Source organism: Lingula anatina, chromosome 4 (assembly GCF_051362555.1).
Source record: "Lingula anatina isolate TDL-2025a chromosome 4, LinAna3.0, whole genome shotgun sequence".
NCBI lineage: Eukaryota > Metazoa > Brachiopoda > Lingulata > Lingulida > Lingulidae > Lingula > Lingula anatina.
In genome coordinates, this window is record NC_141770.1 from 4,891,831 (window position 1) to 4,906,001 (window position 14,171).

The 14,171-nt window shown below is 34.4% G+C and overlaps 2 protein-coding genes across 2 annotated transcripts; both read left to right on the top strand.

Moving 5' to 3' along the window:
• LOC147762118 (uncharacterized) lies at positions 1–1,251 on the top strand. Its single transcript, XM_087010275.1, has 2 exons — positions 1–195; positions 614–1,251. Exon 2 carries the CDS (start codon positions 936–938, stop codon positions 1,242–1,244), a length of 309 nt encoding a protein of 102 aa, XP_086866401.1. The 5' UTR covers positions 1–195; positions 614–935; the 3' UTR covers positions 1,245–1,251.
• A 381-nt stretch (positions 1,252–1,632) lies between these two features.
• Positions 1,633–2,757, top strand: LOC147762119 (uncharacterized). The gene is made up of 2 exons (XM_087010656.1): positions 1,633–2,096; positions 2,349–2,757. The coding sequence occupies exons 1-2, from the start codon at positions 1,633–1,635 to the stop codon at positions 2,755–2,757; spliced, it is 873 nt and encodes a 290-aa protein (XP_086866782.1).
• The last annotated feature ends 11,414 nt before the right edge of the window (positions 2,758–14,171 follow it).

The window sequence follows — 14,171 nt, forward strand, 5'->3', positions numbered from 1 at the left end:
AAAGGCCCAGAATAGAAAATGCAGACCTGCTGTACTAACAGTGTCAGAAAAGAAAAAAAAACTTAAGATGCCCATCTGTCCAAAAGCAGGAAATATATCGGTGGGGCTATCTAGCAATGGAGAGACCTGAAATTGAGCCTGAACATGACTAGGGATGAGGGAATGGCCATGGCCTTCATGGCTAATAGTAGCTAGGTAAGTGCCCAACCAAATACTGTCTAATACCATACCCTTGTTTTAGACAGTCTGAGAAGATTCCCATGATTAAAATGCAATAAAATAAACTTCCAAGACATTTAATTCTTGTCTTAATAATTTTGTGGATTTGCCTTAGTAATGATGTTTATGCCCCAGTCTTCAGTATGTGAAGTACGAATGACTATTAGTAATTTTTAGTAAAATGTTGGCATATGGATTGCTGTAGCAAGGAACAAATATTGTTTGTGTATATATGGGGAAGTATGATGCTTGCCAGCAGAAGAAAATGCCAGAATATACAGACTATCAGCTTACTATACATAGAAGACAGGGTTGACATCAGAAAACAATAGTTGTAGATACAGTATCTCTGCACTTTAATATATTAAAATTATTATATAGCCATTATCTGTAGGGAGAAGAAGGGGAACACAACGTTAAAAGTGGATACAGGAGCGAACCTAGGAACTGATTGATGAAAGAGGAAGATCAAAAACTTCAAACAACAAGCGAAGACAGACCAGCAGAAAACGTTGATGGAAACACAGTATTCAGAAATTGACCGAAGAGTGAAGAAGAGTTGCAGGGCAGACAAGAAACAATGGTTGGAAAATAAAGGAAAAGAAGCAGAGGCTGCAGCTAGTGTAAACGACACCAAAACCCTATACTGAATTATCAGAGATCTAACAGGCTGAAGAAGTAACTCAAACATACCCATCAAAGACAAACAGGGAAAGATGCTGATAAAAGTTGAGGAACAGGACTCACGATGGATGGAACACTTCAAAGAAATTCTCAATCAGCCAGAGCCAACATCTACATTCAACTTTGCTGTTGAAACCAAAGCACCACCACTTGATGTCGACATTGCCGATATCACTGAAGAAGAAACAGCAAAAGCAATCAAGGCACTTAAGAACAACAAGGCAGCTGGTATGGATGAAATCACAGGAGAGATGCTCAGACATGGTGGAGATAGTATGAGGGCAACACTCACTAAGCTTCTTAACAACTGTTGGAGAATTAAGACAAAAGGTACCGAATGAATGGCAACAGGGCATGGTAATGAAATTGCCGAAAAAGGGTGATTTGTCAGACTGCAACAATTGGCGTGGAATCACTTTATTATCCACCCCAGGTAAAGTCCTGACTAGGATCCTCCTACAGAGGTTGAGAAATGCAGTCGACGTGAGTCTCCGAGAGGAACAGGCAGGATTCAGAGTAGGAAGATCGTGTATCGAACAGATTTTCACTCTACGCAGGGGCATAACCAGGCATACGCACGGATGCACTGTGCGTACAATTTTTTGAGCCAACCATGATATTATTCTCTATAATTCAGTGTATTTTTCACGGAAGATAATCGTACCTGGGGATTTTCAAAATCTGTGCGTACAATTTTAAAAGGTCTGGTTACGCCCCTGCTACGTAACAATGGAACAATGCATAGAACATCAATACCTCTCTAACTTTGTTGACTTTAAAAAGGCATTTGACAGCGTTCACAGACAGTCATTGTGGCAGGTAGCAGAGTTATACGCTGTCCCAGAAAATTTTATCAACATCTTCAAAAGCATCTACCAGAATTCAAGATGCTGTGTGAGAACAGAGACTGGAACAACAGAGTACTTCAACATCATGATGGGTGTCAGACAGGGGTGCATTTTATCGCCTTTTTTATTCCTTATGGTAGTAGATTTTGTGATGAGGAAGGCTACAGTAGAAGATGGAACCGGTGTGAAATGGGTAAACGGTAGTGAACTGAATGATCTAGACTTTGCAGACAACATCGCCTTGCTAGCAAAGGATGAAAATGGTCTACAACAACTAACGTCCAATCTGGAAATAGCAGCTCACAGATTTGGATTGAGAATTAGCAGTGAAAAGACCAAAGTGATGTAAGTGGGATCTAGAAACATTACACCAATAAATGTTGGGACTGAACCAATTGAGGAAGTAACGCGATTCACATACCTAGGAAGCCTGATAACCAAGAATGGTGATGCTGAAATGGATGTCAAAAGCAGAGTTGGTAAAGGAGCTTCATTGTTTAGAAGAATGAACAATATCTGAAAATCGACAACAATAAGCACACAGCTGAAAATATGCCTTTATAATGCAGTAGTACTACCAACTGTACTTTATGCTAGCGAAACATGGAAAAGCACTGTGAAAATGGACAAAAGATTGGATGTTTTTCATCAGAGGTGCCTACGCCGAATAATGAAGATCTCATACAGAGACCATATCACCAATGAAGAAGTGATTAGGAAGGCAAAGTCAAGACCATTACATGAAACAGTCACCATTCGTCGGATAAAATTGGCAGGACACATCATTCGATTACCAGCTGAGAGGCATGCAAAAACGGCTATGACTTGGGTACCACCGGGAGGCAAGCGCAAACGAGGTAGACCGAGGATAACCTGGAGGAGAACCTTCCAGAATGATCTGCAAAGAGGCAACATCAGGTGGGAGGAGATAGAGAAGGCCGCTACCGACCCGACAAGTTGGAAAAAGTTTGCCGCCCAATGTCCTACATTGGACAGGAGGAACTAACTAACTAACTAACTAACTAACTAACTATCTGTAGGTGTTGTCTATGTACATGTTTTAGAATGTTGTACACAGACACACATAAAAATACATATGTTTCTAATAGTTTTCTTATTTATTTATTTATTTTCTTTATTCCCAAAAGATCCATGACTTGCATGGTCTGAATGTTGTTCAAAGTCAATACTTAATTCAACTGGGAAGTGCAATAGTAATAATAATGATAATTATTATCATGTTTTGTATTTAATACAAATTATAAGGACATTGATAATATTATCATACAGTTGTCCATACTTATTTTATGTTTTAATAATCTGATCAGGGAATTATATCGATATAATTCCCTGATCTGATGTACCATTCTGGTGTTGTGTTGAATGCTGCCAACCCATCAACCTGTGGTGCTGTGTTGGATGTTGCCGCCCACCATCAACCTGCTTGTCCCGAACATCTACCCCAGTAAATGCGTTGAAAACTAAGTTGGAGACAGTTTGCTCTCCTGCAACAGAAATTTCTGTAGAACCGTAAGTACTTGTTTTGATTTTAAAATAATAAAATGTGAATATGTTCATTGTTGAATAAAACATGTAATTATGTTTTGTATTATAGGTGTGTATTCTTTACTTACAAGAGCGAGAGAATAGTTTTAAAGGGTAAAGTTTTTGCTCATCCATTTCTTTCATCTGTGTTACATAAGTATCAAATTCTTACAATCATTTCAAAACAAATGTTATCATTTCCATTTACTGTAATTGATGTTATTAATCAATGATTTACTTCAATAGCTGCATATCTTTTTATATTTAATTTTTTTTCATTTGCAAGAAAAGAGTTACTTTAGAAGAAGTATCGGACAATGCAAGTCTACCCAATGGGCAGATTTTTTCTGTGATTTGTTTAAGTATGGACATTTCATATCTCCTTAACCAGACTGTAGGTGCTTTAAAGTTTAGCAAAGTCTTTGTAAAGCTGCTTAAAAGCATTGTATTTTGTTGTAGTACACATCAGACATCATAGTCCATAGTATGGGTGTACCTGGTAGCATGCAAAAAAGAAAGCAAGAAAAGAAGAAAAGATTAAATGTGATATTTTCATTTCCTGTACTTGTATACCACAATACAGAATAGGAGTCCTATGTTGGATCTGCCACGTACTTAAAATGGGTATGTCATGAATTCACTGCAGTAGAACTTTGTTTGCACCCAACGGCCTGACCTGTATTTTATCTTCAGTATTTTTTAATATTCATTTTTTAGATAAGGAAGCACTGAATGTATGGCCCTTTGTCATATTCAGTGCAATTGTTAATCTGTGCATGATTATTCCCAGTCTTTATTTAATTATTAAATTTAACATTTCATTTCCAGGCCTGCGAGTCTGAACATAATAGCTGTGAGCAGTATTCCCAGCCACACATAAACAGGTGGTTACACAGTGGAGATTTCCTCATCTGCACCAACATCCTGACGCAGGCCCGTAGCCAGAAATTTCAAAAGGGGGGTTCTTTTTCTGAAAAAGTGGACCTTTTACCATGAAACTTTCATGTACCTTAATTAAATTTCACCCAGAGGGGACCTTTTCTGTGCAAAAAGGGGGGTTCTTTTGAACCCCCCAAACCCCCCCTGGCTACGGGCTTGCTGACGTTTGGTAATAATTATAGTAAAATGGCTTTATGGGCCAAAATTTCCATCAACAGACCATTTCCACAAAATAAGTAGTAACTTTATTTCAGCAACAGATAGTGTCAAAATATTCTCGTGACATATGGAATGTAGCATAGAATCTGGGCAAAAAGTTATACCATACATGCATGGTTATTAGTAATATATATATATATATATATATATATATATATATATATATATATATATATATATATATATATATAAAACAAAGTCACAGTCACCTCAACCTGTCTATCTATAACAGGGTACCGAGAACTGTTAACTTTATTAACTTCATTCCATCACATTTACAGCAACTTATTCATCCTAGTGTTAGCTGACCTTGCAAGGAATTCAGTTTATTGGAATGTATTTCTGAACAACAAATTAGGAAAATTCACTAGTTCACTAAAGACACAAAACAACTGTCACTTTTACTTTAAACAGGGTGACTTCAGACCAAAATGACCATCCATCTATCTAGAGACATATCTGTGAATATCTGTCAAAAAATCTATCAGTCGCCCTGGTAGAGGGTAGCTCTTGCCTTAAAAGTGTGCTCATGTGTTGAGGGACTTGGCTTGTGTAGACAAAAAGCTTTTCAAAAAATGACATACTACCTGAAATTTAGATTGGCATAATTCAGCTGCTTTGAACAGAGCACTTGTGTCCATTGTTAATAATACAGAAATGAAAGCACTGTATTAGGGCCAGTAAAATAAAGTCCATGTATCTTTAATATTTTACATCATTTATGTGTGCATATTTACACATGATTATAAATGGTTTTTACTTCTCTTAGTTTTCTCATCCTCTTAAATGTCTGTATAGATTAATTTAAATGACACATTATCCCAAAATAACCAGAGGTCAATTTTTTTAATCATGATTATCAAATGTCCAATTCATAGTAGTACAGCAGAATTAGACCCCATTCCCACAGATTTTAGATTGATCTATCCCTGTGGGGAGTCTCACTAGATTACTGTCAGCTTAGCCAGCTTAAGCGTCTGTCCCGCCTATTAAAAGCTGTAAGGGGGTAATTAACTGTCGTGCACACTCGACTGACTGCAATTTAGCGTGAATCCCCAGGGAGTTAGGTCAATCCGGATGGATCGATCTAAATCTCTGGGAATGCACTCTTAGAGGCATATCATCAACATTTCCTAATGTACTGCTCCTAGATGTTTGCTCATACTCCTCCTGTGTGCTGCCGAAAATTGAAGAGAAGTGTGTTCATGCTATTATCTTTTTTTTTTATCAAGTTCTATAATAAATACAGGTATGGTTTCTTAATAACACTTATTTTAATATTGTTTAATCGTTCAGTTTGCTTTTTTCATTCAAAGATACCACAGAGTCTCCAACAAGAAGAGTGGCTGCTGGACTGTCTGTAGTGTCAAAGTTAGACAAAAACTATAAATACATTCAAGATAGAGTGTCCAAAGCCCTACATGTAACTATGAGAATCAGTGGTACAATTGGAATGCCAAAGACCATAGCAACAGCTGATGACCCTTGTACTACAGGACCTCCACCCACACATTAACTAGTGCAAGGAATGAAGTCCAGATTTCAAAATCAGTAATCAGGAAAATATATATGACATTGTGATGCCCTTATGGTTATTGTGCATCAAATTTCACAATTAAAACTGAGGTTTCATTTGTTTTGATAGTTTTGGCTTTTGTGTGCCCATTGTGTGGTAATTTGTTTCGCCTTATTCCATAGTTGTGATGTAGGAAAACTTGGAAGTTTGTTTTACTGTAGGAAGTTCTATTTTACTGTACTTGAATTTGTCAAATAGAAAATGTAAATGTCAGGTTGATCATATCTTTCAATACACATTATAGTGTAAGAATTCGGATACCATTACATTTTGTACAATATTGCATTTTTTGTCAGCCAAAAATGGTAAATGGTAAAATTGTGTGTCACCTTAGATATATATGGAAAGATGTTTCAATATGAGGGCATTCAAAACAAGTTGATCTGCGGACTAACAGACCTACAGACTAAATATGGCTGACTATTTTAAAAGCAGTGCTGACTAATTCCCTGATGGCCTTGCCACTTCCACACGCACTGTCGCTGCAGGGGCCTTGCAGTAAAACCTCTGAGCTGAGATTTAATCTGTTTAACGGTTCATGTGGAGGCAAGGGAGACCATCAGAAGATTAAAGGGAGCTGCTTTTAAGTGAGGTCGGTGATATTTAGTTGGAGGATCGTTAGTCTGCGGATTATCTGTTCTGAATGCACTCTGTGTTACATGTATATGCTGCATATGTGAATATAAAAGTCCATTAATTAGTTTGAGATTATTCACGGTAAATGTTTGAATATGTAATATTGAGCAAATCTATATTTGTAAAAAACAGTGTTTATACAGAAATGTTTTCATAATATGTAAATGAACCCCCTCAACAATATGAACTCTTTGTACATTAGGTAAATATGTAGAGCATTAATATACAGAGGCGGATCCAGGATTATTTGTAAGGGGTGTGTGTTGTTCAAGAATGACAGGCCGCAGATGCGAAGCACCCCTCCACCCATTGGCATAGGGTTCTGGGGCTTGCCCGAAAATTTTTGGTATTTTAGAGGGCGAACCGTGCCCTTTGGTAAGGTTTAGAACTATGATTCAGCTAGTCAAAATTCCAATTTCAAGAAGGAACCATTGCCTAAGTCCGCCACTGAATATACATGAAAAGATATTCCAATACATATGGTCTATTTACCATAAATATGTTTGGAAAGATGGTTGAATATTTAGAATATGTTAACATACTATGTATGTACTTAACACTTACAGACAACTGAGACTGACAGATGTTTTAATTATTTATTATACCTTTGTGTATATAAATACATTAATTAGTCTTACATTAACTGTGACTTTGGCAAATTTACCACAATATGGTCTTTGAAAATAAAATCTTTTTCTATTGAATATATGTCTTACTTCTATCTCTAATATATAGTTCTTTATGTCACGTTTGTTAAAGAAGAAGAAAACACACACACACACACACACACGCAGCATAAATTGTTGAAAAATGGAATGATCATGCTGACTCTTTCCACTCACAGTTATTAGTGAAAGTGCATGGTGATAGCGAAGGTGACTAAAGATGTAGATGATGGCTATATGTGTCTGTGCATAAAAAATTGATGTATAATATTAAAAGTTATTAATATCATTTGAAGTTGGAGCAGACACATCTTGGAGGTAATTAAAATCTATAAATTTGTATATGTTTAATTGGAAAAAATTCTAATTGATATTATTTCATTTTTCACAAAAAATACGTTTTTTTTTATAGAAAATAAAGTGTAAGGAAAAAGATAAGAGGAGGAAAAAAAACAAAAATTAAAAATACATCTTTCTTTACCCTAAAACATCCATTATTACAGTGAAATAATGAAGAACACATATTATATTGGCATGCATGTACTCAACAAATAAAAATACTCTATTTTCACTAGTATATCTAAAATTCAAAATTAATAAATCTTCATACATGAAAAACAATGCACTAACACTAAAAGAATTAACAAAATTTCACATTACAGTATCAACAGGTCTTTAAACAAGGCAGCAAAGCTGTCAAATGTACAGACAAAAACCAGAAAATAAAAACGCAGGAAATAGGATACTGTCAATTCTGATGAACTAATGTATTATGCTTACTGTAACTGCATAGCCAACATCAAATTCTAATTCTGCATAACATTGGATTAGGATGAAAGTTAAATGTGTATCAAGCATTAGACTGAGTTCCCATACCTAGATCAATCTAACAGGATCAATCCAACTCCAAGGGGTTTCTCACTAAATTGCTTTCAGCTTGAGAGTCTTAGGATTCTGGCATGCCAGTTTCAGTAGACGTGACAGACAGCTAAGCCACTTACATTGATTGCAATTTAGCGAGAATTCCCATGGAGATAGATCGATCCACAGTTAGCGTGATAGGGTCTGGAAATAGTCCCTAAGGTGTCAGGCTGATAAGAGTTAAACTTTGGAAATGCCAGAATGAGGTACAGTGAAAATTACACAAAAAATTGCTTAAACTCATTAAAAAATATATATATCTATACATATGTATATAATTTTTTTTTTTTTTTTGGGCTGTATGTCAATCCTAAGAATCATTCTTGACTCCTAAGAATCATTAACTTAACAAAATACAGAAAATGTTACAAAGTAAGAGTACAGGGCTCCTGGCAGATGGGAGTGATAAGTCACAACTTGAAAATGCCAGTATAGCACTCTATAAACCTGCATTGCTTTCAAAACAGGAAGCAATCACACTGGTTTTCAAACACAAGCTGCACTTCTGTCTTACGAAACTTTTCAGTAAGTTTCAGTATCGTAGGTAACATGGTTTTGCCTTAATCGCTATCCTGGCAGCAGTGTCCAAAATAGGGTTTTCTTCAACTTTCATGCAATATAACATAATACTTAACAGCATAATGACCATCAAATTTTTTATAAAAAAAAAAAAATAAAAGTATCATGAATATTCAGAAAATGTGATTTGGGAAGGTCTTCAAGGCCATGGAAGTTCAGAGTCACACTTTCAAAATGCCAAAACGTAAACAAGAGATAACTGTACTAAAATGATTTTCTTTCCATTTTCAACACCTTCTTTAAAACAAAATAATCAATAAACTGTCATTTTTAAATGTTCAACTAGGAAAATTGTTGACATAGGAAAAATATCAATAGAACAATTTTCAATGTCCAATTTGCTCCATTTGCAGATGCTGAACATAGTGAACGATTAAATCTGACAAACTGCAATGATGAGTTCCTTTCCATTCATGATACTTTATTACACAATGCACAATAACAGGTTTACCGTCATTTTTATATAATCAACTAACAATATTGTTAAGAAGCAGAAAATGTTAAAACAACACTTTTACATATCTTATTAGTTCCATAATGAGACTGTTAACATGCCTAAGAATTAAATCCGAAGAAATAACAATTATATACAAAAATACAGAAAATGCACAGCACTTCTGGTGGATGGGAGTTAAAAATCACATCTTGAAGATGCTAGTGTTTGAAAAATAATTAAAAAAAAAATTTAAATAAAACGTAAAAAATTCCAATAAAGCTGCTATTCAAACTTTTAATCTAGCTGTATTAACTTGATATTAATAACCCCACCAAGTTTGAGAAAAATAAACCACTGTTATTCATCTATAGCATGTTGGCATAACACATTTTTTGTTGTAAATTTATTTGCAATGTTAAACACCATTTATCTGCATAATTATCACCAAATCCTAATTTTGTGACACAGTTAACAGAGCTAAACCTATGGGACTTTACAGGGAAATCTCAACGAGTGTTTTATGTAATCTCATTTAATGGCCAATTGAAAATTAATTACTAGGCAAGACTTTATAGACCTTAATTTAATTAGGGATCACCCAAGGGACAATTTCATACAGTACCATCATATAGCACAAAGGTGTTATAGGCGTTGCATACATGCTGAAAAAAGTGAAAAAAACAGCATAACTACCCTAAAAATGACCCGATCATGCTGATTTTCAAACTTGACCTGCGTATTATAAATATTCATTAGTTCTGCAAGTTTCAAGCCAAAAGGTAAAATGGTTTTCCACTTATCATGTTATCAGTGTTGCATATATCAGTGTTGCATATATGCATTCTGAGATTCTGAAGATAGTAGATGATTGAATCTGACAAACTGCAATGATATGAGTTTATTTCCATTTTTGTCACTTTATAACATAATACACAATAACAAGTTTACCAACATTTTTACATAATCAACTAACAATGTTATAAAGATGCAGGAAATGTCAAACAAACACTTTTACATATCTTATTTGTTCAATAATGAGACTGTTAACATGCCTAACAATTGAATCTGAGGAAATGTGAAAAAACAGCATAACTTCTAAAATAATGGCCCGATTATGCTGATTTTCGCACTCATCCTAAGTTTTAGTAAGATTGACCAGTCCTGTTAGTATAATGACAATTTCCCCATCTGTTTTTCTTATATTGTGTTATCAGTGCTGCATATATGCTGAAAAAAGTGCAGGAAATGTCAAACAAACACTTTTACATATCTTATTTGTTCAATAATGAGACTGTTAACATGCCTAACAATTGAATCTGAGGAAATGTGAAAAAACAGCATAACTTCTAAAATAATGGCCCGATTATGCTGATTTTCGCACTCATCCTAAGTTTTAGTAAGATTGACCAGTCCTGTTAGTATAATGACAATTTCCCCATCTGTTTTTCTTATATTGTGTTATCAGTGCTGCATATATGCTGAAAAAAGTGAAAAAACAGCATAACTTCCCTTAAAATGGCCCGATCATGCTGATTTTCGAACTTGACCTGCGTATTATAAATATTCATCAATTCTGTAAGTTTCAAGCCAAAAGGTAAAATGGTTTTTCACTTATTGTGTTATCGGTGTTGCATATATGCTGAAAAAAGTGAAAAAACAGCATAACTTCCATAAAATTGACCCGATAGCTCTGATTTTCAAACTTGACCTGCGTATTATGAATATTCATCAGTTCTGTAAGTTTCAAGCCAAAAGGTAAAACAGTATTTCACTTATCGTGTTATCGGTGTTGCATATATGCTGAAAAAAGTGAAAAAACAGCGTAACTTCCCTAAAAATGAACCGATCATGCTGATTTTCGAACTTGACCTGCGGATTATGAATATTCATCAGTTTTGTAAGTTTCAAGCCAAAAAGTAAAATGGTTTTCAACTTATCGTGTTATCAGTGCTGCATATATGCTGAAAAAAGTGAAAAAACAGCATAACTTCCCTAAAAATGAACCGATAATGCTGATTTTCGCACTCATCCTAAGTTTTAGTAAGATTGACCAGTCCTGTTAGTATAATGACAATTTCCCCATCTGTTTTTCTTATATTGTGTTATCAGTGCTGCATATATGCTGAAAAAAGTGAAAAAACTGCATAACTTCCCTTAAAATGGCCTGATCATGCTGATTTTCAAACTTGACCTGCGTATTATAAATATTCATCAATTCTGTAAGTTTCAAGCCAAAAGGTAAAATGGTTTTTCACTTATTGTGTTATCGGTGTTGCATATATGCTGAAAAAAGTGAAAAAACAGCATAACTTCCATAAAATTGACCCGATAGCTCTGATTTTCAAACTTGACCTGCGTATTATGAATATTCATCAGTTCTGTAAGTTTCAAGCCAAAAGGTAAAACGGTATTTCACTTATCGTGTTATCGGTGTTGCATATATGCTGAAAAAAGTGAAAAAACAGCGTAACTTCCCTAAAAATGAACCGATCATGCTGATTTTCGAACTTGACCTGCGTATTATGAATATTCATCAGTTCTGTAAGTTTCAAGCCAAAAGCAAAAACGGTTTTCCACTTATTGTGTTATCGGTAAAAGTGCACGACGGCGACGACGACAGACGCAGATGACGGCTATATGTACAGACACATCTGTGTCTGTACATAAAAAATAATAAAAAAAATCATTTTATTTTCACTCTTTAAAAACCAGATTGACTATTTAGCAAAAAGACTAATACTTGAGAAAATAAAATTACATGGAAAAGACATACATAAGTAAGGACATTCTACAAACACTAACAAAAATACTTTACATGTGTTCACCATAAGAATTATGAAACTTACACAGCCTTACACAAAAGAAAAAAAAAAAAAAAAAACAAGGCAGCAAAGCTGTCAAATGTACAGACAAAAAGCAGGAAATAACAAAATAGGCTACTGTCAATTCTGATGCAAAAGTACATTATGTTAAACTGCAAATTCAACATCAAATTTTAATTATGCTCAACAGGTAATACCAATGTAAGTAAAATGTGAAACAAGCCTAAGGCTTCAGGCCCATGGGAGTTCAAGTTCACACTTTGAAAATGTAAAACTTCCAGAAAAAGAAGTCAATTAGACTGCTTTTCCAACTCAGGCTGCATTTTAGTCCTGTATTTCTTTTTTGAAAGTTTGGCAATCATAAGAAACATGGTTTTCCCATAATGGTCATCATGGCAGCAGCACCCAAAATTGTGTTTTCTTCTATTCTGATGCAATATTACATAATGGTTAACAGCATAATGACAATCAATTTTTAATAACAAAATATATGTATCATGGATTTTCAGAAAATGTGACATGGAAAGGCCTTCAAGGCCATGGAAGTTCAGAGTCACACCTTCAAAATGCCGAAATGTAAACAAGAGATAACTATACTGAAATGATTTTCTTTTCACTTTCAACACCTTTTTATTTATATATAACAAAATAATCAATTTACTGTCATTTTTAAATGATCAACTAAAAAAATTGTTGACATAGAAAAAATATCAATAGTCCATTTTGCTCCATTCTGAGATTCTGAACATGGCGAATGATTGAATCTGACAAACTATAAAGATACCAGTTTATTTCCATTTTTGACACTTTATTACACAATACACAATAACAGGTTTACCATCTTTTTTATATGATCAACTAACAATATTGTTAAGATGCAGAAAATGTCAAAAGAACACCTTTACATATCTAATTAGTTTATAAATGAGATTTTTAACATGCCTAAGAATTACATCTGAGGAAAAAACACTTACATACAAAAAAAGGCATAACTTCACCAAAACTGAAACGATCGAGCTTATTTTCGAACTTAATCTGTATTTCAGTAAGACTGTTCACTCCTGTGAATTTCAAGACAATTGGCCACTTGATTTTCCTAGAAATGTGTTATCGGTATTGCATATATGCTGAAAAAAGTGAAAAAAAACAGCATAACTTACACAAAAATGGTGCGATCATGCTGATTTTTGAACTTGACCTGCTTATTATAAATATTCATCAGTTCTGTAAGTTTCAAGCCAAAAGGTAAAACGGTTTTTCATTTATCCTGTTATCAGTGTTGCACATATGCTGAAACAAGGCAGCAAAGCTGTCAAATGGACAGACAAAAAGCAGGAAATAACAATGCAAAAAAATAGGCTACTGTCAATTCTGATGTAAAAATACATTATGCTTAACTACAAATTCAACATCAAATTTTAATTATGCTCAACAGGTAATACCAATGTAAGTAAAATGTGTAACAAGCATAAGGCTTCAGGCCCATGGGAGTTAAAGTTCACACTTTGAAAATGCCAGAATGAGAAAAATGAAAATTTCACACAAAATTGTATAATTCAATAATAAATGACAACCCAATTGAGCTGGCTTTCTAATTTGAACTGCATGCCAATCTTAAAAATCATACTTGTAAGTTAAAAATAATAAGTAACACAGTTTTCTTTTCATAATTTTTGTAGTAGCAGTGCAAAAAGATTTCTGTCCATTTTGATGTAACATTACATAATATATTACAGAATAATTATCACCAATTTTTGATTATTGACTATAAATAGCATGGACATGTAGAAAATTTGATTACCATTCAGCTTCATGTCCATGGGAGCTCAGAGTCCCACAATTAATATGCCAACCCGAAAAAAATGGATATTTCACTAAAATGTATAACTTCCAAAAAAAGAAGCCAATTAGACTGCTTTTCCAACTCAGGCTGCATTTTAGTCCTGTGTTTCTTTTTTGAAAGTTTGACAATCATAAGTAACATGGGTTTCCCATAATGGTCATCATGGCAGCAGCACCAAAAATTGTGTTTTCTTCTATTTAAATGCAATATTACATAATGCTTAACAGCATAATGACCAT

What these genes read in the sequence shown, in the direction of transcription:
- LOC147762118 (XM_087010275.1), top strand. Translation starts at nt 936, where the DNA reads ATGCTGATAAAAGTTGAGGAACAGGACTCACGATGGATGGAACACTTC.
- LOC147762119 (XM_087010656.1), top strand. Translation starts at nt 1,633, where the DNA reads ATGGAACAATGCATAGAACATCAATACCTCTCTAACTTTGTTGACTTT. An exon ending in AGTGAAAAGACCAAAGTGAT is followed by an intron (nt 2,097 to 2,348) that starts GTAAGTGGGATC and finishes ACTTTATGCTAG; the next exon opens with CGAAACATGGAAAAGCACTG.